Genomic DNA, 25,026 nt, shown 5'->3' with positions numbered 1-25,026 from the left:
AGACATTGTAAGGCCAGCCCAGGTTTGAAAGGAGGGGGATTTGACTTCATCTTTTTATTGTTATTGAATAAGAGCATATGAGATGGGAGATATAATTAATGTCATCTTTGGAAACTGTGACCTTCTACACGCTCACTTGGATTTATATATGTTTCTAATGAGAAACATAGGCATAAGTTATGTATTCTATGTGGAAACTCCACAGATATTACATGTCCCTGTGAAGGTCATTATTTAACTACGTAAGAGGTCAAGTCAATGATAATGAAAATTAATTGACAAGTTTACTTCATAGTTACTGAAACTTTCTACTTGAGTTTAAGAAAGGCATTGAATCATATCTTCATAGCTTTTTTTTCCATTGTAGAAGTATCTTTTTTAATAAAATGCTTATTTATTCATTTTTTAGAGAGACAGAGAAAGTGGGGGGGGGGGCAGAGAGAGAGAGAGAGAGAGAGAGAGAGAAAGAGAATCCCAAGCAGACTCCATGCTGTCAAAACAGTGCCCAACATGGGGCTTGATCCCTTGAACTATGAGATCATGACCTGAGCCAAAACAGGAGTCGGGCGCTTAACTGACTGAACCCCTCAGCACCCCTGTAGAATACCTTTTTTGAAGCAAGTTTTACCTTGAAAATTGGTATTTCATTTAAAATGCCTAAAAAGTTAGAGAGGGAGGGAGCCAAAACGTAAGAGACTCTTAAAAACTGAGAACAAACTGAGAGTTGACAGGGGGTGGGGGGGAGTGGGTGATGGGCATTGAGGAGGGCACCTGTTGGGATGAGCCCTGGGTGTTGTATGGAAACCAATTTGACAATAAATTTTATATGAGAATAAAATAAAATAAAATAAAATAAAATAAAATAAAATAAAATAAAATGCTTAACATCTTACTTTCCATATAGTTTTAGGAATTAATATAAAATTCATCAGTATCAGTAGGAATGGTTTAGTTAAAATCATAGATGGTTAATAAAATCATATATAAAGACAGAATTTGAGGGTTTTTTTTTAATTTAAAAGCTTGAGATAAAAATATACTTAAGATTGAACAACTGTCTGCTTGTATGCTATCTGAAGATTAGTTTTAGTTCAAGTAAACAATTTTTAACTAAAATAAAGTTTTTTAATCACCTCAAAATAATCTTTAGCTTTAGGATTTCCACCCTAGTCTACTTCATGCTCAGCGTTTTAAGATCAAGAAGCGTTATATACGTGAATATAATGAATTAAAGGTCCCAGTTATCTCTGGTTGGCATCCGAGTTGATGTTAAGACGAAGTCACTCTGACTCTAAATATGATAATGTTGACCAAAACAAATAGCCCAATGCAAAAGTGACTGAAATTTTCCAAATTTGCCAAAGGAGTGTAGCATTTGCCACTATTAAAATCTAGTTAAATGGACCAGCAACAGCTTTGGGGAGGCCGAGTTAGTTGTTGGGGAACATGTGCTTCCTGAAATGAGGAGATACCAGCAAAAGGCAGGGCTTTGTAGACAAGCTCTCTAGAGACCTTGAGCATCAAAGACCGTGAACGTCTTTAGAGACTTTGAACGTCATGGGAGCAAGGATGAATGCAACAAGACCACACGGGGTTTGGTGAGAAGAGCCAACCCAGGAGTAAGAACTATAAATGAAAAATGTGTGTGTGACACATAGGCAGAGCGGATGTCAGCTTCCAGGATAATACGTGTTATCATTGTATTGATTACAGGGAAAAACCCCCGAAAAACAGTCACTTTGCCACAGATTTACAGACTAATAATCAGCAAGATAATCGGAGCGGCACCCTTTTGTCTCCTTATTGAAAATACTTGTAGGTACCAGTAATTGAGGCCCTGCTCTGCAAGATGGTAAGAAATTATGTTGTAGGACAATTTAGTGAATCCTCACAAAACTTCTTTGAAAGCTGCAAGAAAACTGAGGCATAGACAGCTTAAGCAACTTACCCAAGGATGTTAAGGATCAAAAAAGAGGAACCAGGATTAAAATTCAAATAACAGTCTTATTTAAAAGGTTATAGGAGGGGCACCTGGGTGGCTCAGTCGGTTAAGCGTCCGACTTCAGCTCAGGTCACGATCTCGCAGTCCGTGAGTTCGAGCCCCGCGTCGGGCTCTGGGCTGATGGCTCAGAGCCTGGAGCCTGCTTCTGATTCTGTGTCTCCCTCTGTCTGACCCTCCCCCGTTCATGCTCTGTCACTCTCTGTCTCAAAAAATAAATAAATAAAATAAAAAATGTTTAAAAAAATAAAAGGTTATAGGAAGATTTTTAAATATACAAAATCTGCAAAATAAGAGAGACTTGTATATTCATCACCAAGCTTCAACAACTGTCAACTAATGCCTGTATTTTTCTACATATCTCCACCCACCTTCCCCCTTCCATATTATTTTTTTAATTTTTAAATTTTTAATTTTTTAAAATTTATTCATTTTTGAGACAGAGAGAGACAGAGTGCGAGCCGGGGAGGAACAGAGAGAGAGGGAGACACAGAATCTGAAGCAGGCTGCAGGCTCTGAGCGGTCAGCATGGAGCCCAATGCGGGGCTCGAACCCACTGACTGGGAGATCATGACCTGAGCTGAAGTTGGATGCTTAACTGACTGAGCCACCCAGGTGCCTCTGCCTTCCATGTTATTTTAAAGCAAATTTCAGTTGTCCTGTCATTTTTTCCAACAATGTATCGGTATGTTTCTCTGAAAGATTAAAGCTCTTAATTCATACAATCACGACAACCAGATCACATCTAAAATTTAAGATCATTTCTTAATGTCATCTGAGATTCATTCAGTGTACACATTTTCAACCATCTAGTAAATATTACGAATGTTTAATTTTACAGTTTGTGTGAATTAGGATCCAAATGAAGTACATACACTGCAATTATTTAAATAGCTTTAAAGTCTTGTAAACTATAAATGATTGAAAAACAAGCCTTTCTTTACTTTCCCCTGCGGTTTATCTGTTGAGGAAATAGGGATTTTGTTGAATCCGTTTCTTTATTTTTGTTTACGTTTTTATTTTGATTCTAGTGAGTTAACATACAATGTTATATTAATTTCAGGTGTACAATATAGGAATTCAACAGTTCCACACATCACCCTGTGCTCATCAAGACAACTGCACTTCTTAATCTCCATCTCATTTAACCCATCCCCCCACTCCCCTCCCCTCTGGTAACCATCAGTATGTTTTCTGTAATTAAGAATTTGTTTATTTCTCTCTCACTTGCTCTCTCTCTCTCATTTTTGTTCCCTTTTGCTTATTTGTTTCTTAAATTCCACATATGAGTGAAATCATATAGTATTTGTTTTTCTCCGACTGAATTATTTTATTTAGCAATATACTCTCTAGATCCATCCATGCCATGTCAAATGACAAGATTTAATTCCTTCTTATGGCTGGATAATATTTCTTTGTGTGTGTGTGTGCATGTGTGTGTGTGTGTGTGTGTGTATACACCACATCTTTTTTATTCATTAATCACTGGGCACTTGGGCTCCTTCCATATCTTGGCCATTGTAAATAATGTTGCTATAAACCCAGGAGTGCATGCTTCCCTTGAATTAGTGTTCTTGTATTCTTTGGGTAATTACCCAGTAGTGTGACTGCTGGATCCTAAGGTAGTTCCATTTTTAACGTTTTAAGGAACCTCCATACTGTCTTCCACACTGGCTGTACCAGTTTGCATTCCCACGAACAGTCCTTGAGGGTTCCTTTTTCTTCACATTCTCACCAATGCTGGTTGTTTCTTGTGTTATGGATGTTAGCCATTGTAACAGGTGTGAGGTGATACCTCATTGGAGTTTTGATCTGTATTTCTTTGATAATGGGGGATGTTGAGCTTCTTTTCATGTATCTGCTGGCCATCTGTATGCTTCCTTTGGAGAAATGTCTGTTCATGTCTTCTGCCCATTTTTTAATTGACATTGTTGAATCCATTTCTTTAATAGACTTAAGCATATACCTTTGACTTCTGTATCTCTTGTAAATTGGGAGTTACATCTACAGGCTTAATCAGATTCAGGGTTCATTATTTGCTTGATTGTTTTTGATAATACTTATCTATAAGTGAGGGTCTGTTCCTCCATCCAAGGGTTTACAATTGATCTCTTCCCATGAGAAATATATGTCATACAAAAAAACTGTTACCATTGTATCAGTTACCACGTGGGACAGAAAAGGTGGTATACTTCAGACATATGTGAACAAAGGTTCCTCACAAATATGTCATAGACACAGAAGAAATTGAGAGCAGTTTTCAGGTGCAGATAATGGGGACAGCATATTTGATGGTAGTGTTCATTACTAAAATGTTTCTAGCTAAACCAAGAATCAGAAAGAAAATTCTGATTATTATAGCCAGTTGTATTCTAGTACTTCTGAGGAAAAGTAAGAACCGTTATGAAAGCAAGATGCGAAGAGATGATTGTAACAAAACATAGCAGAAAAGATCTTGAAGTCATGACCATGAACATTTCACCAAGGACAGCAGGACAGATAATGATTTTCCAACTAATCAATCGACAAGTCACCTTTATGTGTAAAGCAGTAAGACCACAGCTCTCATGAAATATAGTCATTTGTTCCTGCTTGCCCAGAATTTACAGAAAAGAAAGAAAACTGAAGTGCAGGACAATACCTCATGAGATTATATATAAGGAGTTGGTGGCAGAGGGGTCACTGTTATCTGGTGTGGTTAGGATGAATATTATAGAGGAGGGGGTGAAGGGCACACTTTAAGGGGTTATTAGAATGAAGCTAGAAGGACTTGAGTGGGTGGAATATTCCATAAAACATAAATTGTAAATAAAAACAAGTATTTAAGAATCAGCACAGTATGTTTAAGGAACAGTGTAGATCAGCATCTTTTAAAAAAAATATGTGCCGTGTTTACATACATCTATGGCACATCGGGTAGATCTAGAGTGAGGACTCATGTCACCTTGTTCTTGGTTTAGGTTAAACATGAGATGCCTTAGAGAAGCCATATAACTCCATTAAATTTAAATTACCTATAAAAGAGAGCCTCGGTCTATATTAGAAGTCTCCTAATTTCTGGGACAAGTGAAGTTTTGAATGTTGAACAAGTTGATTTCTTATAAGATCAAAACCAAATGCAACGAAGTAACAACAACCTGCCGTCTGCTATCAGAATTATTTTTTTAAGAGGTATATTTGAAATGGAGGCAGATGCTCGTCTCAGAAATGTGTGTGTGTGTTTGTGTATATGTGGGTGTGGGTGTGTAATTTACATTAAAAACACACTCAGTTGCACTTATTTTTGTCGAATTTTGTTTGATGTAGACTGGTAAGAATCTCATTGTAGTGTCTCCCTGATCAGCATTTGGGAATCATAGACAAGCTGTTACTTAATGGTCCTTTCCTTTGTGACATTTTAAGAAATCATAACTGGGATAATGTCCCCATTGTACTCTGCCTTTAGTTGTTGAGCAAGTTCAATGCCCTGTCTAGACCTTAAATGTACAACATGTGATTGCATCTGACATCAGAATGGTTCTGGGGTGCCTGCGTGGCTCAGTCTGTTGAGCATCAGACTTCAGCTCAGGTCATGATCCCCAGTTCATGGGTTTGAGCCCCATGTCAGGCTCTGGGCTGACAGCTCCCTCTCTCTCTGCCCCTCCCCTGCTCATGCTCTGTCTCTCTCTCTTCCTTTCAAAACTAAATAAACATTAAAAATTTTTTTCTAAAAAAAATAGCTCTTGTTGGGGATACAGGAAAATTGTGTTCTAGTCTGCACTTTGACCCTCTTATGTGAGTTGCTCACGGCATGAAGCCTTTTCTAAAAATCATCTGGAAAAGTAAAATCACCCTACAGCCTTACCTATCTTGCCAGATTGATGTAAGTTAAATAAGATAACATATTTTCAGTTTTTATAAACTATAAAGCGACATCAGTAGAAAGCTTTAATAAAAATACTGCTCTATAAATCCTCCAAATAGATATAAATTTACTAGTAGCTCAGAGTAGATGGTAGGGTTATGATTTTAATCGAGAAAATGACTTTCTAAGCACTAAAATGCAAAAATCACAAGCCTGAAGATTTTTTGACATTAAATCTTCAGAAAAATGACATATATAATTCACCTCAAGCAGTTCCTAAAATTCCAGGACAAAATAATCAAAATTGTTAGCCAAATGATATATCAAAAATGATATATCATTTTTTCCCTCTCCACATCTGACATTTATCTGCACTTTGGCATTAAACAAATGTTAAGAGAGTCACTAGGATTTAAGTTCAATAATACGTAAAAGTAAGCATAAGTGGAGATTAAAACTTTGACAGAGAAGCCCACAGATTAATAATGAAATGTAGATGGGAACTTTTTTCCAAAGGAAAGGAAATGTGTCTTTACTTGGTTGGAGAACACTAATTATCAATGATTTGGCAGAAGCCTGCCACTCCTAATTGCATGAAATTATCAATCTGACATTTCTGAAAATGGCAGCAATCATGACTGCATAGAGCAGTTAAATATCCTCCTACAAGATAGCTGTTCATCGCTGAAAACACTTCACTCTTGTTTCTTCTCTGTGAACTGTTTCTGTAGTGAGTTCTTGGAATATATTTGTACATGTTTAGCATCGCCTGCATTCCGCTATTTAAATTTATAACGATAGTTGATCTCTGATAATGTGACAATGTGAGTAAAAAATTATTTGCAGAGAACTTAGAAGGTAGGTGATTTCAGGAATATTCTCTGCAATTTTCATGGAAGACACGAATATAGCACTATGACTGCAATGGTAATTCCACAGTCTGTACTCCCGTAAAATTCAAAATTGGAAAGATACCTTTGCAACATAGCAGTTGTTGTCCCTGTAGAAATTTTCTTTGTAATTGAAAACATTGAATTATATGTTCTGTGGGGATGTGGACAATTTCTGTCTTGTTCCTGCTGTGTCCCCCGGGCCTAATAAATTGATGGTGTCTAGGAAGTATTCCGTAAAGCTTTGTTGAATGAATGAAAGAATTCAAGTTTCAGATATGATGGAGAGGTTAAACAACTTTTCTGGTTTATGTGATACAACCTAAAATACAGAAATGATCACATGAATTTGAGTCAATAGAATATCAAATTTTTGCTTAACGACCTACACCAATGTGAAACAAAGCCAATGGAAGAGAGAGAGGCATTTTAATTTTTTTAATCTTAATTATTTTTGAGATGCACAGAGAGAGACAGAGTGTGAGCGGGGGAGGAGCAGAGAGAGAGGGAGACACAGAATTCAAAACAGGCTCTAGGCTCTGAGCTGTCAGCACAGAGCCTGATGCGGGGCTCAAACTCCCGAACCGCACGAGATTGACGCTTAACCAACTGAGCCACCAGACGCCCCAAGAGAGGCATTTTAAATGTAGATCTGTGGGAATGTCATGTTAGGTCTAAAGGGTCTTTGATGATTTGGCTGAAGCTCTTCTCTACTCATGGTATATTTATGCAGAAAGTATAGATTTAGAGGTCGCTTGCACTTAACATTTATCAAAGGAATTGATTGTTAAAACAAGAACAGTGAGGTAAAACAATGTGCACTGAGAAATTTGAGCCACTCTCTTACAAAATATAAATTTTACTTTTATTCAGAAAAGTAATTACATGGGAAAAATGATGTGTTTATTTATACTTGAATATACATATATGTAACCTTTATATATATGTATCCTTTGTATACATCCTTTGACTTCTTTGGGAAAAATAAAGCAGATATTTTAAACTACAATTGGTATAATTCCTAGAAGAAGAAAATTATGGTACTGGTAAAATTTTCATTGTAACACTGATTTCTTTGCAAACACATCCCTTGTGATTGTGTAGTCATGTGCCCCTTTTACTGACTATACGTCACTTTTACTCTCATGCAAGGTTTGGAAAAAGTGCCAAAAGAGCTCCCTCCTGACACTACGCTGCTGGACTTGCAAAACAACAAAATAACCGAAATCAAAGATGGAGACTTCAAGAACCTGAAGAACCTTCATGTAAGGATTCTTTGTGTATTTGTTTGTTGGTTGGTTTGTGAGTTGTAACAAGATCTGACTCAGAGGATTTTTCAAAACAAAACTTAGGTAAGGCCTGGGGTACTATATGGTAATAAATCAACACATAAGTGTTGATTAAATTCTCTGTTTAGGGAGCGATAGGGGTGCAAAGCATCGTATTCATTAACCCCTAAAAGTCAGCCAGTTTTCTTGCATATACCCCATATATCTTTAGTATTTGCTTCCTAAAAATATATATATCTTAATCTTCTCTTATGTTTCATGAATAAAAGTCTTTATCTCCCCAGTTAGATAGTACTTCATTAGGCGAACAAAATGGACTACTGATCTTAGCATTCATTTATTTCTTTTTGTTTTCTTTCATTCATTTTCTAAGAGGTGCAAGTGTTTTAAAGGCTCAAAGATTGGCACCAATAGAAAAAGGGATAAACATCCATGTTTTACTTAGTAAATATAATTCTATCTCCAAACATCTATATCTATATATCTAGATCTTGCTTTGTATGCAGGAGTATGCATGCTTCATTCTTATCTGTATCTGTGCTTTTATTGTCATTATTATAGTGTCACACATCCAGTGTACCGGATAGGATTCCAGCAGAAAATTAATGGCACTCTCAAAAGGGCTCACAGAGAAGGCTTTACTGAAGGGACTATTTACAAAGGGATATAGGAGCCAGCAAAGCGTTATGAAGTATGCAAGCCCACCTTGAGAGAAGTAGGGAACTGTATTCCCACCTCCTGATTTCCTGTCAGTGTCTCCTATGGATGAACCTAATGAGAGGTCAGAGGTTAGGGTCATCTGGGTTAGGCAGTTTCCAAGTTCACTTCCCAGGACATAGAGGAAGGTCACATAGAACAAAGAATGAGTATAACTGTAGTTGGGAGAAAGTACGTTATAAATGGAGAAAGACCAACCCAATCAAATAGGGTTAAGTATTGCTAAGGCAGCCTTCTGTAAGAGAAAGTGCATTGCCTTTTCAGGTAGGTCATCAGAATACCTATGAACTGTATTTTTAGTCCAGCTCTCTACCTGTGGGATGAGTAGAATGTAGTCTCCCCTCAGAATATCATTGCACGTTTATTATAAAGAAGCTGGGTTTCAATGTCCATAATAAATGCCAAACACCTCACTGTAGGCCCCTCTTGAAGTATTGAGTCTGGTCCTGGGCAAGACATTTTTAGAAGGGCATTAACCTTTAAGTATCTTCAGAATGATCATCATGGGGATAAAGAATCTGGAAATCATCTCTTATGGGCACAGTTGACAGAGATGTGGATATCTAAATTGAATGAAAAAAGGTCACGAGTGACATATATGAAGGGCCATATTGGAGAAGAGAAATTGAATTTACTTACTTCAACTACAAAGTGACAGAATTGTCCTATTGGCAACTGAGTGGAAATTTCAGGGGAGCAGAGTTTTGCTTAACATTAAAAATACAATGTAAAGCATTAGAATTTTCAGAAAAAAAAGGGAGAGAATTGCATAGTTATGAGATGTAGAGATAATGTTATGGGTACTAAGAAATAGTCAAATCAGACATGTCCTACATCAGGTTACCAGTTAGTATTTGAGAGAATATTGGACAAAGGATCTAGAGGGTTAGCAGAATTTTGAAAGGAAGAGAAGAAAAGAGGGTTTTCTGTGTGAAAGGACAGGCAAGGCAAAGAAAATAAGCAGATACAGGAGTTGGCTGGAGGGAAAGATACAGGCTGCAAAGAGTGAAGATGAGGCATGAGCTAGAGATCTCAAATCTTGAAGCAATGGGATCCATTTCTACTGATAAGATACGGACCTGAGCCCCAACTCACGTTTTCTCTGCCTTCATGGTATGATTTCACTCGGAGTGAGCTGATGGTGAAACCAACACAGTCTGTCAATGACTCTTCAAACTGTCATTGAATATGTTAGAAGATTAAGAAAAATTTAATGTTATTTCCAATGAGCTAAAATTTAAAGGCTTCATTTTATTTTTATAACTTCACCCTAAAGGTACTTTTTTAAGGAAGGAGAATTCTCTTACTCTAATCTCAAATTACTGTATGTTTAAGTATAATCTGAATAATTTGTTTGACCTCCTTATAGCCTTAAATAAGAGATATCTAGTTTCTGTGACACTCTCATTAAATCTGGCATTTGTAATAAGATGTTCTTTCTTTTCCACGTCTCCCTCTCAGTATGTTTTAGGCAACTACTATCTTGGAATCTCTTTCCTTCTACTTCAAAGTATACATTGAAGAGAGGAAGAGTTTATTAGAGCTTCCAACTGTTCAAGGAATGTTAACCAGCTATTTTTCTCTTACTCTTTCATTCATGATCATTTCTAAACTTGTTATTTTGCAAATAAACGTTATAATTTCAGCCAGGAAAGGCACGCTTGAATGAGAAGGAAGAAGAGAAATGAAAATTTAGCAAAGATTAAAATAGAAAGGATTTAACAGAAAGCTTCCTTTTTTCTCAATAATTTGATCAATTTAAACTCTTTGTCTCATAATGAGTAGTATATGCTGTGCAAGAGTAGTTTTATACTTATAGAAATGTAATATAATACTTTTCTATGTAATAGAAAAAACATAATTATTCTGTGAAATAATGGAAAATTAAGTATTACAATGTCAACTTTTCATATATTTCCTTTGAATAAATGCTTAATAAATCTAGTAAGGAAGTTCTTTTTAATTAAAAATAAAAAATTGTCAAAAGTTTCATAATAACAAACATTTGTGTAGCAATTACTACATACTAGGCTTAATACCTATATACAGTCACTTATGTAATTCTTACAACTCTTCTTATGAGGTAGACACTCTTGATAACTCCCTTATACAGATGAGGACACTCAGGCACAGAGAGGTTGTTTATTCAGTTACTTGTTCCTAGTCACACAGCAAATAAGAGCCAAATCTTTAGATCTAAACTTGAGAGCATTCTGAATTGACTCTGTACGTTTATTGCCTATAAATATGATAGTAACCATACAGTCCCTTAAAACGATACCTGGTACAGTATAAACCTGCATTAGTGGTTTTGGGGAAATAATACTAAGTCAGGCTTTAACATTTTTTTTGTTTCAATTGTGTTGAAATATAATTGACACACAGCACTGTATTTAAGGTATTTAAATACAGGTATTTAGTTTAAGGTATACAGCATAATGACTTCATATATTGCAAAGTGATCACCACAATAAGTTTAGTTAATATCCTTCATCTTGAACAATGTGTGTGTGTGTGTGTGTGTGTGTGTGTGTGTGTTTGTGTGTGAAAAGAAAAAAAAATGTATTTTTCCTTGTGACCTTGCGAGGAGATCTTTTAAGACTTACTCTCTTAGCACCCTTCAAATATACCATACCCCAATGTTGGCTGCAGTCGTAATGTTGTACCTTACATCCCAGCCCTCATTTAACTGGAAGTTTGTAACTTTCGATCACCTTCTTGGATGAAGGTGGTGAAAATGCTTTTATTCTTTCTTCCACTCCATTTCCATTGCCTGTTTTCTTTTCATCTCCTCTCCCATACCTCCCAGGCTAGATCCCTTTTTATTTAGTTACCAAGGAAAGGAAGTAGGTTGTGCTGATTTTTGAGGCTGTGCTTCAATTTTAGTCTATGTGATGCTCAAGTCATTTCCTGCCCGCAAGCAGCAAGTTCTCTTCTCCTCTGACTTCTCTCACCTCTTAGCAAAGTCTTGATGAGTCGATTCTACTTGTCTTTCTCTTTTCTCTTCTTTCTTTCTTTCTTTCTTTCTTTCTTTCTTTCCTTTTTCTTTTCTTTCTGTTTTCACTCTTGTTTGCATTTATCTTTTGCAGAATTGACTCTGGGCCATAAGTTTTTGTTTCTTCAGTTTCTTCTGTGATATCTTTTTGTTCTGTGCATCCTCCTCTTCTGATTTAAGAGGAATCTGCTCTTTTACAGTAAGGATTATCTCAGGTAGGGGTTAATCCAACCATAAGCCCTATAAGTTTAACTCCTGCATCTTGGCTTTGTTCACTTGGATGTGCTCAATGACCAGAGAATCTACATCTAAACCCTTAAGTCCAGCTCTACTCTCTGCGTTTTTTAAGCATATTCAGTAAAAACTCAGCACTCTTTCTGAGTCACCTGTGTCCAGCTTCACTCTCTGGCCTGGGCACAGCTACCAACTCCACGATCGTAGTGACAGGGTGGCACATGTGGCTTCTGCAAAGTGACATCCTTCAGATAATCGGTGGCTTTTCCTTGATGTCCTGGGAAATCTCACGTGCATTTTTAAAGTGAACACAAAGATTTGATTGTCTCGGCTTGCATGATTTTGTGGGATTTTCTGGATCAAGTGAGAGGTGAACCATTTTCAGAGATCATCTCAGGCTGTTTATGGGAAGAGGTTCCTTCTTTTCATTAGCTGATCTCCTGATGACTACCTGAGGTTCACCTTTGACTCTTTCTCTGTTTTTGCTGGCCTTTGGCGTTAGCCAATGTAATTAGTTTATTCCTATCTTACAATCTTGTCATTGCCTGTTATTTTATGAGTGTGCTTTCTTAAATAGTTATCAGCATGCATGGAACTAACATCAACCATCTTTACAAATACTGTATATACACAAATAACTTTGTTTTCGCTTGTGGATCTGTTTTATGTGAAGTTCTAGCTCATATAGCTCTTAAAAGTTTACCTCATTATGACCGAAATTTTCATAGCTTATATTTATTTTTCAAATGTATTTTAATTTGAAAGCAGGTGTGATTTCCACTGGATTAAGACATTCAACCAGCAATGCCATTTGAAAAGTGCTTTGCAAAGAAGTCCATATGCATCACTGTGCTTTGACTCTCACAATAACCCCCTGTAGGTGCTATTATTATTCCCAGTGTACTGAAGAAATAATTGGGGCAAGTGTCCTACTGCCACTAAAACTTAACGGCGGATAGTACTATGGCGTGCTCACAGGTAGAGGTGTTATTTAATTATTACCTAGTGAACAAAGTAATATTTTATTGGCTGAAATAACAGGTAATGCATCATCAGGGTGATTCTGCATAATAGGTTTTGACATTTAACGTAAAAGAAGCAGATTTTCAGACCACGTTTAATACATTTACTGATGCCAAGCTTTCAGAGTTTTCTTCCATAGATGGCAATAGATGCTCTCCTCTTTCTTCATAATTAATTAAGCATCTGCCATGTTGGGTGTCTTTCAACGATGCAGCTCCTCTTAGACCGCTCTTTTAGCTCTGCTGTTACTAATTTCCTGGACATTTTGCTTGTAAATATTAATATCCTATGACTTGAACCATGGCGGGTGTTTGAATTTTTTGTAATATGCTTTGGGATTTCCTGGGATTTTGTTTTAACCAACCCATGCATCTTTCAGGATCAGTTAAAAGATTGTTACTTGTGATAAGGTTTAATTAGTCAAATAATGGGAACAACATGAGGATGTACATGGGTTAACCTACCAGCTGTTACCTTCAGAAAGTATTTCTGCATTTCTGATAGTGTAAGTTCTCATTGTTTTATTTTTTGTTCCCGTGCATTTTCATATATGCACAAAGTGAACTACAACTGAAAAGCAAGTTTCTCAGACCTGGATAAAATTATCCCGAATCCCATAGAATTAGTTGACAAGAAGACTTGGAATAATAAGAAGTATGGTTCTATAGACATACGTACCATTGGAAAAGAAAGAAGTAGCCCAAAACTAAGTTTAGCAATAGCTATATGTGTAACAATAAGGAATGAGAAGTAATTTTCTTTTTTTTTTTAATTTTTTTTTTAATTTTTTTTAACGTTTATTTATTTTTGGGACAGAGAGAGACAGAGCATGAACGGGGGAGGGGCAGAGAGAGAGGGAGACACAATCGGAAGCAGGCTCCAGGCTCTGAGCCATCAGCCCAGAGCCTGACGCGGGGCTTGAACTCACGGACCGTGAGATTGTGACCTGAGCCGAAGTCGGACGCTCAACCGACTGAGCTACCCAGGTGCCCCAGAAGTAATTTTCTATATTAGGAGAAGGCAGGAACAAAAATTTAAGAATTACCAAAAATATTAACATACTTGACTATATAAAACCTTATATGTAAAAAGGACAAAAACAGAATAAAAAATATTAAGGCTCTGCATTTCATGTTAACTATATCTTTATTTTCTATAAACCAGTTATTAAATATATTAAAATGTAATAAAAATGAGAAGTATTGTGATCACGCAAATCTTTCTTTCCATAAGATACCGAACAAAAGGAAATTGATTTTACCTTTCAAGTGACCAAGAAATCCAAAGAAATTACAGTGAGCTACAACATAATATACCAATTTGGCAAACTTTTGGGGAAAAGTTTTATCTGAATTTGTAAGGCTGCAAGAAAATTTTATGTCTTGCATTGCTGATGACAGGACAAATCAATGCCATCCTATTGCAGTGGAATCCGTGACAGCAGTCAATGAATTTGGATTTTTAGGTTAAAAAGTTGACTGGGGGATGGATGCCTGTGGCATTGGCTTGTTTTCAGGCATTTTGGGTTACTCTCATAATTTCAATCTTTAGGAGTATTTACTGTTGAAAAATTAAGTGTCTCTGTATCTATATTATAATCTATATTTCATCACCTTAATTTCTGATGTTCAGATCCTCATTACACTTCTGAAATGAAAGAATCACATTTGGTTAATTCTTTTCTGATCTCTTGCAGTTTTGTAGATTTCTCTGTTAGTCTCATGAATGAAATAAATAAACTACACACCTATTATATATATGTTGTTTTTGTTCACTATCTACAGACGTTGATCCTTGTCAACAACAAAATTAGCAAAATCAGCCCTGGAGCATTTACACCTTTGTTGAAATTGGAACGACTTTATCTGTCCAAGAATCATCTGAAGGAATTGCCAGAAAAAATGCCCAAAACTCTTCAGGAGCTGCGTGCTCACGAGAATGAGATCACCAAAGTGCGAAAAGCTGTGTTCAATGGCCTGAACCAGATGATCGTCGTAGGTACAGATATTCTTATAACTCTAAGGCCAGGATTGAAGGTTCACCTTAAAAGATTCCAAGTAAGCTTTAGCTGCAGGAAGGGAAAATTAGCTAGAACTGGCATGTCTTTAGCCTATACCAGGAACAGTAGCAAGACCGGCAGACATGAGATTTTGAATCTGTGCTTTACGATGTTTTTGTTCCTCAATCTTAAGGATCTGGGAGTGTGGAGAAAACTGTAGGCCCAAAGTCACCCTCATGTATGGCCAAGATGCAATGGAATGGATGGAATTAAGTAGTAATTAATTAGAGATGTGTGGGGGATACCTTTCCACTGTGGGGATTGTTTCTATTGTGAACATTCATAAATCATTTGTTTTAACAAATGTGTTCTAATCGTGATAACAAATGGTGATTTTATAATTGGCTTACAAAATGCTAGTTTCAGATTATTTAGCATTGCAACTCATCTCAGGAAAGTAATAGCCCCACCATAAGTGTGACTTATAAACACTTGTGTTTGTTGATTTCCGGGCAAACCTATTGCTTTTACCACAAATCTTTGTGTTTTATTGTTATTGTTTGGTTTTTGTTTGTTTTAATGAGAGAAAATTTTACCTTAGTTTGCCATCCCTATGAAGAGCGTGTTCATTAATTTCTGTTTTGTTTTTCAGTCAAGCTGTTATTGACCCAAATTTCTCTTAAACTCCTTGTTGAAACAGACACGACTCTGATTTGCAATATCCTAATATTGTTCTCTAAGAACTTTGCACTTTTTGCATTTGTAGAACTGGGCACCAACCCACTGAAGAGCTCGGGAATTGAAAATGGAGCCTTCCAGGGAATGAAGAAGCTGTCCTACATCCGCATTGCCGACACCAATATAACCACCATCCCGCAAGGTGATAGAAAATTCTCCAAAGCAGTTTGAACATCCAAATATAACAACTTTAACATTCAAAAAAATTGTTTTGGAAATTTAAACGGTGACTGAAGCAGCCAACTTCCAGTAAATTGTCTTTACTGGACATTTCCAGTTATTTCCAGTAAATTGTCTACCCTTGTTTCTATTGAGCCTGGATGACCCCTGGGCCATTTAGACTCATTGTAGAGATGGCGAGACTTATAAAGTCTCTTCTAAGATATAACTTACACATAATGATTTCATGTTAAAGAATTGTGAGAGCACAGGGGAAAAAGTACAGTTATTTAAAGAATAGAATCCCTTGCTGGTGTTAAAGGAAAAAAGATACATGGGAACACCTCAGAAATTGAGCCAATTTTTACTTTGAGTCTCCAATCTTTTAGTGAATTCCTTTCCATCTTACTCTCTGAATAAGAGGATCCATAGTGGCCACTTATATAATAAGTCTTATATAATAGTGTTGTAGAGAATATGTATTTTGGTCTATTTGCTTGAGTTCAGTGTGTCCCTAACTGGCTCTAAGACCTTGGACAAGTTATTCAATATTTATGCCTTAACTTCTTTATTGGTAAAGTGGTAATAACACCAACATACAACTCATTAGATTGTCTAATGATTAAATAACTAATTAGAAAAATATCAGGCATGTAAGTAAATAAATAGTGGATTAATATTACCTTTTATTATTTGTAAAAATGTTTTAACACTCATTTTGCTTAGGCAAAGTACCAAACACTGGAGACAGGACAGTGAATAGGGTATACTGCCTGCCTTCATGGACCTTATTACCTAGAGCAAAGCCAGAAAATAAATAGCAATCACTACACAGCCATGGGGTTAAGGTCATTGTGCTAAGGGCTACCTGGGAGAGACACATAAGCCACAAAGAAAAGAAATCTAATTACCATAAAGAAATTCCTCTAATTTTCACATTTTACCTGGCCCAGGGTTTTAGTCTTTCAAAAGCCCAGCTGTATTCTCCAAGTTTCCCCTCCATCTGGCCCTTTCTCAGCTTAGATATCTTGTTCTTGGACTGGGCACAAAATGTAGGTTCTGCCCACAGAAAACAATTACCTTTTATTGTGCTTCCACAGAAACGTCAGCTCCTGTGAGTACATATTCCATAGAATGGTTTCTTACTACCCCTTGCTCTCTCCATAGTCTTTTTGCTACAGAAGATGTGTTTATGCCCATAACAGCAACTATTGGTATAGATAGATAATAGATAGATAGATAGATAGATAGATGATAGATACTCATTTATAGTTTATAAAGCACTCATATTGAGCCTCCAACTTGTTGCATGTAATGAGTGTCATTCTTTAAAAAAATATTTATTTGTTTTGAGAAAGAGAGTGTGAGAGTGTAAGACAGAGAGGGAGAGGGGCAGAGAGGATCCCAAGCAGGCTTCACGCTCAATGTGGGGCTCGATGTAGGGTTCATTCCCACGACTGTGAGATCATGACCTGAGTGGAAGTCAGATGCTCAACCGACTGAACCACCCAGGCACATCAGTTTTAGTAATATTTTAATTATTTAATTATATTTTTGTATAGAATATATACGCATACATTTTGCCTACGGCCATAGAGCTATAGAAGGCCAAATAAAAAAACTGGAACCAGTCTTTGATTTTGCTGTCCCTTTTAATGCATCCTCCAAAATATCTTTCAGTGACACATTTCATCACTTAGGGATCTATATTCCTCACATCTTCTCCCTATTCTATGTACTCTCTTCTCACCATTTCTAGCTTACTTTTATTTATTAAACACTTACTATAAAAATTACAGTAACTAAATTTTGTTCAGCCCTTATTTAGTAGCAGGTATTGTGCCAAATGCTTTTTGTGGATTTTTCTATATGAATCTCAAACCATTCCTCTCTAGGAATATTATCATGCCTGCTTAATAAATACGGAAAACCAAAGCTTAACGACATGAAGTAAATTGTGACCAAGGTCTTGGAGTTTGGAGGTGGCCAAGCTGGGACTGTGCTGTGCTGATGTCAGAGCCCATGTGCGTGACCACTGTATTCTGCTGCTTACCTAAGTCCTCTCTCTTATGCATATTTATGCTGATGAAATACATGAGTCTGCCTTTCTTAGGCTGGATTCTTACACCAGACCATCAGCTGCCTCTGGGAGGCTTAATGTCCACATTAATGGTCTACCATCACTGATGGAAACACAAGGCCGTGGAATGAAGTGATGAGTTATGGTTTCTCCACTTAGAAAACAGGAGTGAGAGGTCTGGCTCAGCCACTTAGTCTTTCTGTGACTTTAGGCTAGTTATTGCACATCTCTAAAACCTCAGTTTTACTATCTACAGAGGTATTAGTGACACCTATCTTCTAGTATATTTGTGAGGATAGACACAAATAAGACTTGAATGTGCATGCATAGTACCTGGCCCAAGGTAAGCTCTCATATTTACCTTAAAAATGAAAAGGGAAAGGAACAAAAAAAGTAACTAGAGTGTAGGTTCCTTAGCTAAACGCTACGGTGGCAAAGATTAATGGTATTCTTTGCAAATTTGCCTCTCTCTATCTTATTGCAAAGTTTTCTTCCACAAACTTTCTCCTGGCTATACCTTAACTTTGGGGAAACTGACATTGCAAAAGGGAAGACACTTAGAACCTTGGTAAGAGTTATGGATGTGAGGATAATTGTTCTAGAGACACTACATTTTAATACTATCTTTTCATGGTGATAGGGAAGAAACGATGTGTATTCAGTATGGTTTGTTATAAAGTCACTCATTAATTACATATGGGAGTAATTTAAAAATCCACACTTGTGTATTCTAAAGAGACTTGAGTAGTTAGAATCCCTTCTTCCAAGAGTGACTATGTTTTCATGATATTTAGTCATAAGAACTGTGCAATTGTGATTTTGTTACCGGACCCCGGAGACTAGGTTCTTGAGTCTCAGTGTCATAGAAATGAACACTGAAGTGAGGGGAAAGAGTGTGGGTGGAGTTTATTAGAGATAACTTGTGTACAAGGGAGCCGACAAGAAAGAGAACTGTTGCTCTCTGAAAGGGTATTGTGCAAGACTTGTAAAGGCATTTTTCCTAGGGGAGAGGGGCTAGGATTTGGGAAGCATTCTTCAATCCCACGGTCGTTATCTGCGGTCGTTAGTTTTCAGTGGACAAGAGACAATCCTAGAATGCCTTTATGGTTGACATTCTTTTAGGGCTCCTGGAAAATAGAAATACTTGTGCAAGCAGGCTTTAAATTGTTACTTCTAATTTTGCCCAGACAACCATTACTCGTAATGACTATTATCTCATTTGTTCGCTTTCCCAGAAGGAGGTATTTGTCTCTAAGTATATGGAAACTTTTAACCTTTGCCTCAGACCAGTGGCTTTATGGGAGTTAAGTCCCTCTTGCTTCTCTCATGCTGTCTCAACTTCATTTCATTCAGTTAAGAGCAACTATAGTTCAATTTAACTCCCTTTGACTGTCTGGGAACATTTTACCTTCCCTACTTAGCAGCTAGATAGTCTCCAAATTTGTAACTTTGAGTCTCTGTTTCTTCGTCTATGAACAGGGATTAACAAAAAATAGTTTGTAAACTGAAACAAGTAAATGAGCTAAATTAGGGAAAGTGCCACAGAGTTGACCACGTTTCAGACTTGCAGGGAGTAGAAATTCCTTCCTTAGCAGCTCCCACACAAAACATAGCACCATAGAGAAACTGATACTAAGGTCAAATCAAATATGGACTAAACTTTTACATTAAATAGACAGTACTGATAGAATTCAGTGACACGCAATGACAATTTCATGCCGAACATAACCTGCAGTTTTCCAATTTTGTTCTTTATGGACAAACAACCGACACTCTCTGCTAAGCAGATGTTAGTTCTACATGTAACCAATTTGCTCTTTTCTTCGTGGTTGGTGCTATTCTTGTAAGTGGAACAATATGCCCTTTAAAAAGCTGTATAAAAGCATAATGCATCCTCAGATGGCAGGAGGAAATGAAAATAAAATATTTAAACTTTTATATTAATATTACTAAATTTTTAGAAGTCATAGCCTTTCAAGAAGCACTATCCAGAGGTTTTGTGGATACTTTGGATCTGAAATTATTTCCCCAGGTGTTCTACATATGGCAGGTTGCTTGATTATAGGCCTCCACATTCCTCTTGTGTAGGGGAACAGTCTTGATTTGAAAGGTCCAAGTAATAGCTCTTAGCTCTTTGGACACATCCGTGTTGCAGAGGAATTTGATGTTGGGTTTGTTTCTGCATTTGATTTATTTAAAAGTTTTCTTGTTTCTTTTTTTTATTTTTGAGAGACAGAGAGAGATAGAGCATGAGTGGGGGAGGGTCAGAGGGAAACACAGAATCCGAAGCAGGCTCCAGGCCCCGAGCTGTCAGCACAGAGCCCAACGTGGGGCTCGAACCCATGAAACCGTGAGATCATGACCTGAGCTGAAGTCAGACGCTTAAACCTCCTGAGCCACCCAGGCGTCCCATGTGTTTGATTTTTAATGCAGAAAAGCTGATTAAGACTGAAGCCAGCACAGTATATCAGCGTCAATTATTAATAATGCCCATGAATGAGATACTTAGTTAAATTTGCCTATAGGTTTAACTTATACATGATCTCTTTATTATAGCTCAAATGCTATAATAAAGCATATAATAAAGAGTTGTCATCTTTTATCCACGGTAGTGTTAACTTATTAGCAGAAGTGTAAGAAACTAATGAGATTCAGGGTTTGACCTCAGTTCTACAATTGTATCCTAAGAATTCCTGAGACAAAAATCTACTATGTGAGAAACCACAGTCCATGTTTTTGTTTAAAATTGAACTACGAGAAAAGGAAAAAGCCCCTGTACTACTTCTAGAAGTGTATATTGTTATGAAAGGGATGAAGAAAAAAGATAAAAATCAAAACCAATGAAAATGATGTAAAGCAAATCCTTTGACACTCTGTCTTTTAGAAAATTGGTGGCCTTTGTCTTCATTAAGTCTTTACATCCCATCATCACGTTTATCTGCTAATGTAACATTTTGTATTTCTGTATTCCAGGTCTTCCTCCTTCCCTTACTGAATTACATCTTGAAGGCAACAAAATCTCCAAAGTTGATGCAGCTAGCCTGAAAGGACTGAATAATTTGGCTAAGTAATAATATTCTTTCATAACCTTATGTCTGTAAAATGGCTTGATGTATAGGTGCCCACATGCCTAGAACTAGAAATGCCACGGGCAATTTCTGACCATACCATATTTTTTGCTGTTGGTCCCAACAATCTCAGACCTCAGCATGCTCAATTATTTCTTTAAAAAGCCATGAAATGGCATACTTAGCATAACCATGACATATCTCATGTACAATGTACCTGATTAAATCAACATGCTTATTCAGTAGGTTCTAACTTAGTTGAATTCAACAGAAGGTTGATTACATTATAACCCAGTGTTCAGAATTTGAAAATGCCTTACAATGAAAGCTACCAGGACATGGAAGTACTGGGCATCCCACACCATTGTATCCGGATGATTATGATGAGATTCTCATATCTCTATTCTCTGAAGAGTTTAAAATGTCTCTGGACATTTAATGTAGTCTTACAAAAGTCATTGGGTTGTGTGTGTGTGTGTGTGTGTGTGTGTGTGTGTGTGTGTTTCTGGGCCTTGTTAACTTTTTTTTTCCTGACAGATAATCATTAGTTCCTTTCCTGACTTCTACCCTAACTTTAATCTTTTTATGTTTGCAATCTGGTTAAGTAATAAAAAGAGGAGAAGGCTTGCAAACTATTTGCTTTATCTTCAAAAAACACTGTGCTCTTGAACTGTATTGCTGAATGTTCTTACGAAGGAGCGTAGTGTTATGCCAAATTGACTCACTTCTCTTTTTTTCTTTATAAATTTTATGGGAGACAAATAAAGTATATCATTTATCCTTGAGAAATAGCTAAGACAAGATGATATATAACACAGCTTTTCCCATTTCTGTGGGTATTCCCCAGTGAGCTGGTGGGTGGTGAGAGCTGAAGGTGAGCATATAGATGTGACTATAACACAGTGTATTACCCTAAGTCTCAGACGAGAAGAAATCTAAAGTCATTTTCATTACAGCCTCTAATATAGAAAATATATTTTGAAATAGCATTGTGCATCACTGACCTTTTTTTGTTGATTTGGTCCCTCTAGCTGCAGAAAAATGTAGGAAGATCAGTTGCATTGCCTATTGTATAGAACTGTCTTTAGGACAGCTGTTAGTGGTAGCAGTGGTTGAGATGTACAATAGTCTAATTCCAAATATGGTAAGCCCCTAATAATATCTGTGCCTTTTTAGAATAAAAGTTTATTTTATACTGAAAGTGGTATGGAATTTTTTTTTTAACTCCATTCATTAAATTGGAGCAGATTGACCCATTGGCCAAGCAAATTTTTCCAATTCTTGAATTTATCAGACAAATTTCTTTTTGGAATCAAGTCCAGAAAAATATGTCTATGAAACCATCAAATCCTCATGTTGTTTACTCTTCGTTGATGTTGGGACATGAGAAGTATTTTGGTATTGAAAATCAAAACTGGGAAAAGAAGAAAAAAAAGCAGCCACTGATCTCAGAACGTTGTGGGGCAAATATTCCAATTAGTTATTAGGAACATGTGGGGAGAAATAGTATATGCCTCTCTCCAAAAATATAAGATGGTTTTGGGGCACACTTTCCTTTTTGTTATATATGTATACATATATCATCATCTCCCTTATTTGATGAAATACTCTTCAATGGAAGGAATCATTGTTTTTGAGCCATGTGCCCTCTGCCTTCATAAGGCTAGAATAATATCTTGAACATAGCAGGTCCTCAAAAATATTTATTGATTGAACATATAAATAAATCACCATAAAATTGAAGTTTCTTTGAATCAGTTATTAAGAATATTATATTCTAAGAATGTAGTAGCCCAAAATTGGATATGGGATTTGGGGTGTTGTAAGAAATAGGAGACATGACTCTGTGATAGGAGAGACAAGATCAGAAACAAGAAATATGTCTAAGACTGGGGAGGGTGGGGTGGTGGGGAAACAACGTGTTCTCTGCCAAGATGCCAGGTTAATAATCAATAGCTAAGATAAATCCACTGTTTTATTAATAGCTTAAAATTAGCATAGTATAATCTCAGTTATTTCAAATACCAAGTCATGATTAAAACTGAGAGACTTGGGTTACATAAACCGGAATCTAAATCTCAGAAGGGCTCAAAAATCAGAACTAGCTGAAGGCAAGCTAAAACGATCCTACAAAGTTTCCAAGCCTATTCCACATCATGTGAAGGAGCCCAATAGACTCCTCCTCTTTCTCTCCCTTTGAGTTTTCTGGTTCTCTTTCATTACCTTGTTGCCTCATCCCAGGTATCTCCTCTCTGCCCTTTAGGATTGACAGCACCCTAGTTTGACAGAGGCATTCATCTTCGGAATGCCAAATACATCAACCTTGTCTCCATGTTAACCTCTTCTGACTTTTGAATCCCATTTACTAGGAAGGGACCGCATGGCTGCAGAACTTTCACTTGTTACGCACTTAATTTAAAAAATGCAGCCCAAAACTTTGAGTGGTATTGTAGAAGAAATGTTAAAGGGCCAAGAAACAGACATGTAGGTCAGAGGTCAGGGTCAGAAGCCAGGAATGCTGGCACCAGGCAAATTCTGATAGTAGCAGATGATCACTGATAAACTCAAACGAAAGCAAAATGCTAATTCTGTTAACCTTCCTGGCAGATATGTTTACTGATTCATTGGAACCTTCTACCTTTTATTTCCAATGAAGAAATGTATATAATAAGTATACAATTGTTTGATTTCTAAAGTGACCCAAATGATAATAGTACTCCTTTGAGTATTCTACGGAGTGAATTCATCATATGTATTATACATAGAAATCAATTCAGCAGCGACTCATTGATCATAAGAAGCTTTCTGTTAAGACTGGATATGCTGCAAAACAGTCACTTTTCTCTAGGAGAGACCACAAGTACACAGTCCCTTGAATTTTTTAAGAGGGTGCTAACAGGATGCTATAGGAGCATTTACTAGGGGTACCTATCTAGTTTGGTAGGATCAGACGAGTTTCAAAGAGAGTAAGTTGGGGTGCCTGGGTGGTTTAGTCAGTTAAACCCAAGACTCTTGATTTCAGCTCAAGTCATGGTCTTTGGTTCGGAGCCTAAGGTTGGGCTCTGCACCGACAGTGCAGAGCCTGTTTGGGATTATCTCTCTCTCTCTCTCTTTCTTTCTCTCTCTCTCTCTCTCTCTCTCTCTGTCCCTCCCCTGCTTGCACACATGTGCTTTTGCTCTCTTTCTCTCAAAATAAATAAACATTTAAAAAAAGAGAGAAAGTGACTCTATGGTGGGAACTTTGGAACAAATGGGCTTTATGTAGGCTCAGCAAGTTTGGAAAAAAGTACTCTAAGCAAAGGGAACAGTAAATACAAAAACAAAGAAAGTCCTTGCTGTTGACTTGATAAATCACACAGCACCTGTGAAGAAAGCATCCATGTGCCCTGAGCAGAGGACATGCATTCATTTCCACTTCCTTTTGCAGGTTGGGACTGAGTTTTAACAGCATCTCTGCTATTGACAATGGCACTCTGGCCAACACTCCTCATTTGAGGGAGCTTCACTTGGACAACAATAAGCTTATCAGAGTACCTGGTGGGCTGGCGGAGCACAAATACATCCAGGTAATGCAGCACCACTAAACCTGTAAGGGGTCTCTAGGGAGCAAACCCTCCCTACTGGGATGCTAGGAGGGGCAGGTAGCTCTGCCTGGCAATATTTTTGCAGAAAGATATTTTTCATGTTTCCACATCAGTATTCATTCTGGTTTCCTGAAAAATACAGGCTTGAATTATTATTTTTTTAATAGGACTATTACCTTAACCTTATTATAATGCTATCTTCTAGAATAGAGTATGTTTTAGGAAGCAGGCAAGGTAGTTTCAAGCCATAGATCAGTGTAACAAAAACATATTGGTTGAAGGAGATGAGATCATTTATGATGAATAGATATGGAATAAAAGAGAAGTTTTAAATTTTAGCTTTAACAGATGCAATATAGGTCAAAAGGAATGTTCTGTGACTGAGTTAACTTCATGTCAGTTATCAA

General features: G+C 36.9%; 1 protein-coding gene across 2 annotated transcripts in view; it reads left to right on the top strand.

The window, feature by feature from the left end:
• The window catches only part of DCN (decorin), a 41,977-nt gene that overhangs the window by 11,444 nt on the left and 5,507 nt on the right, over window positions 1-25,026 (top strand). For both annotated transcript variants that reach the window (XM_060656791.3, XM_060656792.3), the window contains exons 3-7: window positions 7,886-7,998; window positions 14,776-14,989; window positions 15,757-15,870; window positions 20,941-21,034; window positions 24,463-24,601. In XM_060656791.3, the coding sequence (XP_060512774.1) occupies window positions 7,886-7,998; window positions 14,776-14,989; window positions 15,757-15,870; window positions 20,941-21,034; window positions 24,463-24,601 (674 nt within the window). The remainder of the gene's footprint in view (window positions 1-7,885; window positions 7,999-14,775; window positions 14,990-15,756; window positions 15,871-20,940; window positions 21,035-24,462; window positions 24,602-25,026) is intronic.

Source organism: Panthera onca, chromosome B4 (genome assembly GCF_046562875.1).
Source record: "Panthera onca isolate mPanOnc1 chromosome B4, mPanOnc1 haplotype 2, whole genome shotgun sequence".
Classification (NCBI taxonomy): Eukaryota; Metazoa; Chordata; class Mammalia; order Carnivora; family Felidae; genus Panthera; species Panthera onca.
Note: the sequence above shows the minus strand (reverse complement) of the source record. Positions and strands in the feature narration are given on the sequence as shown.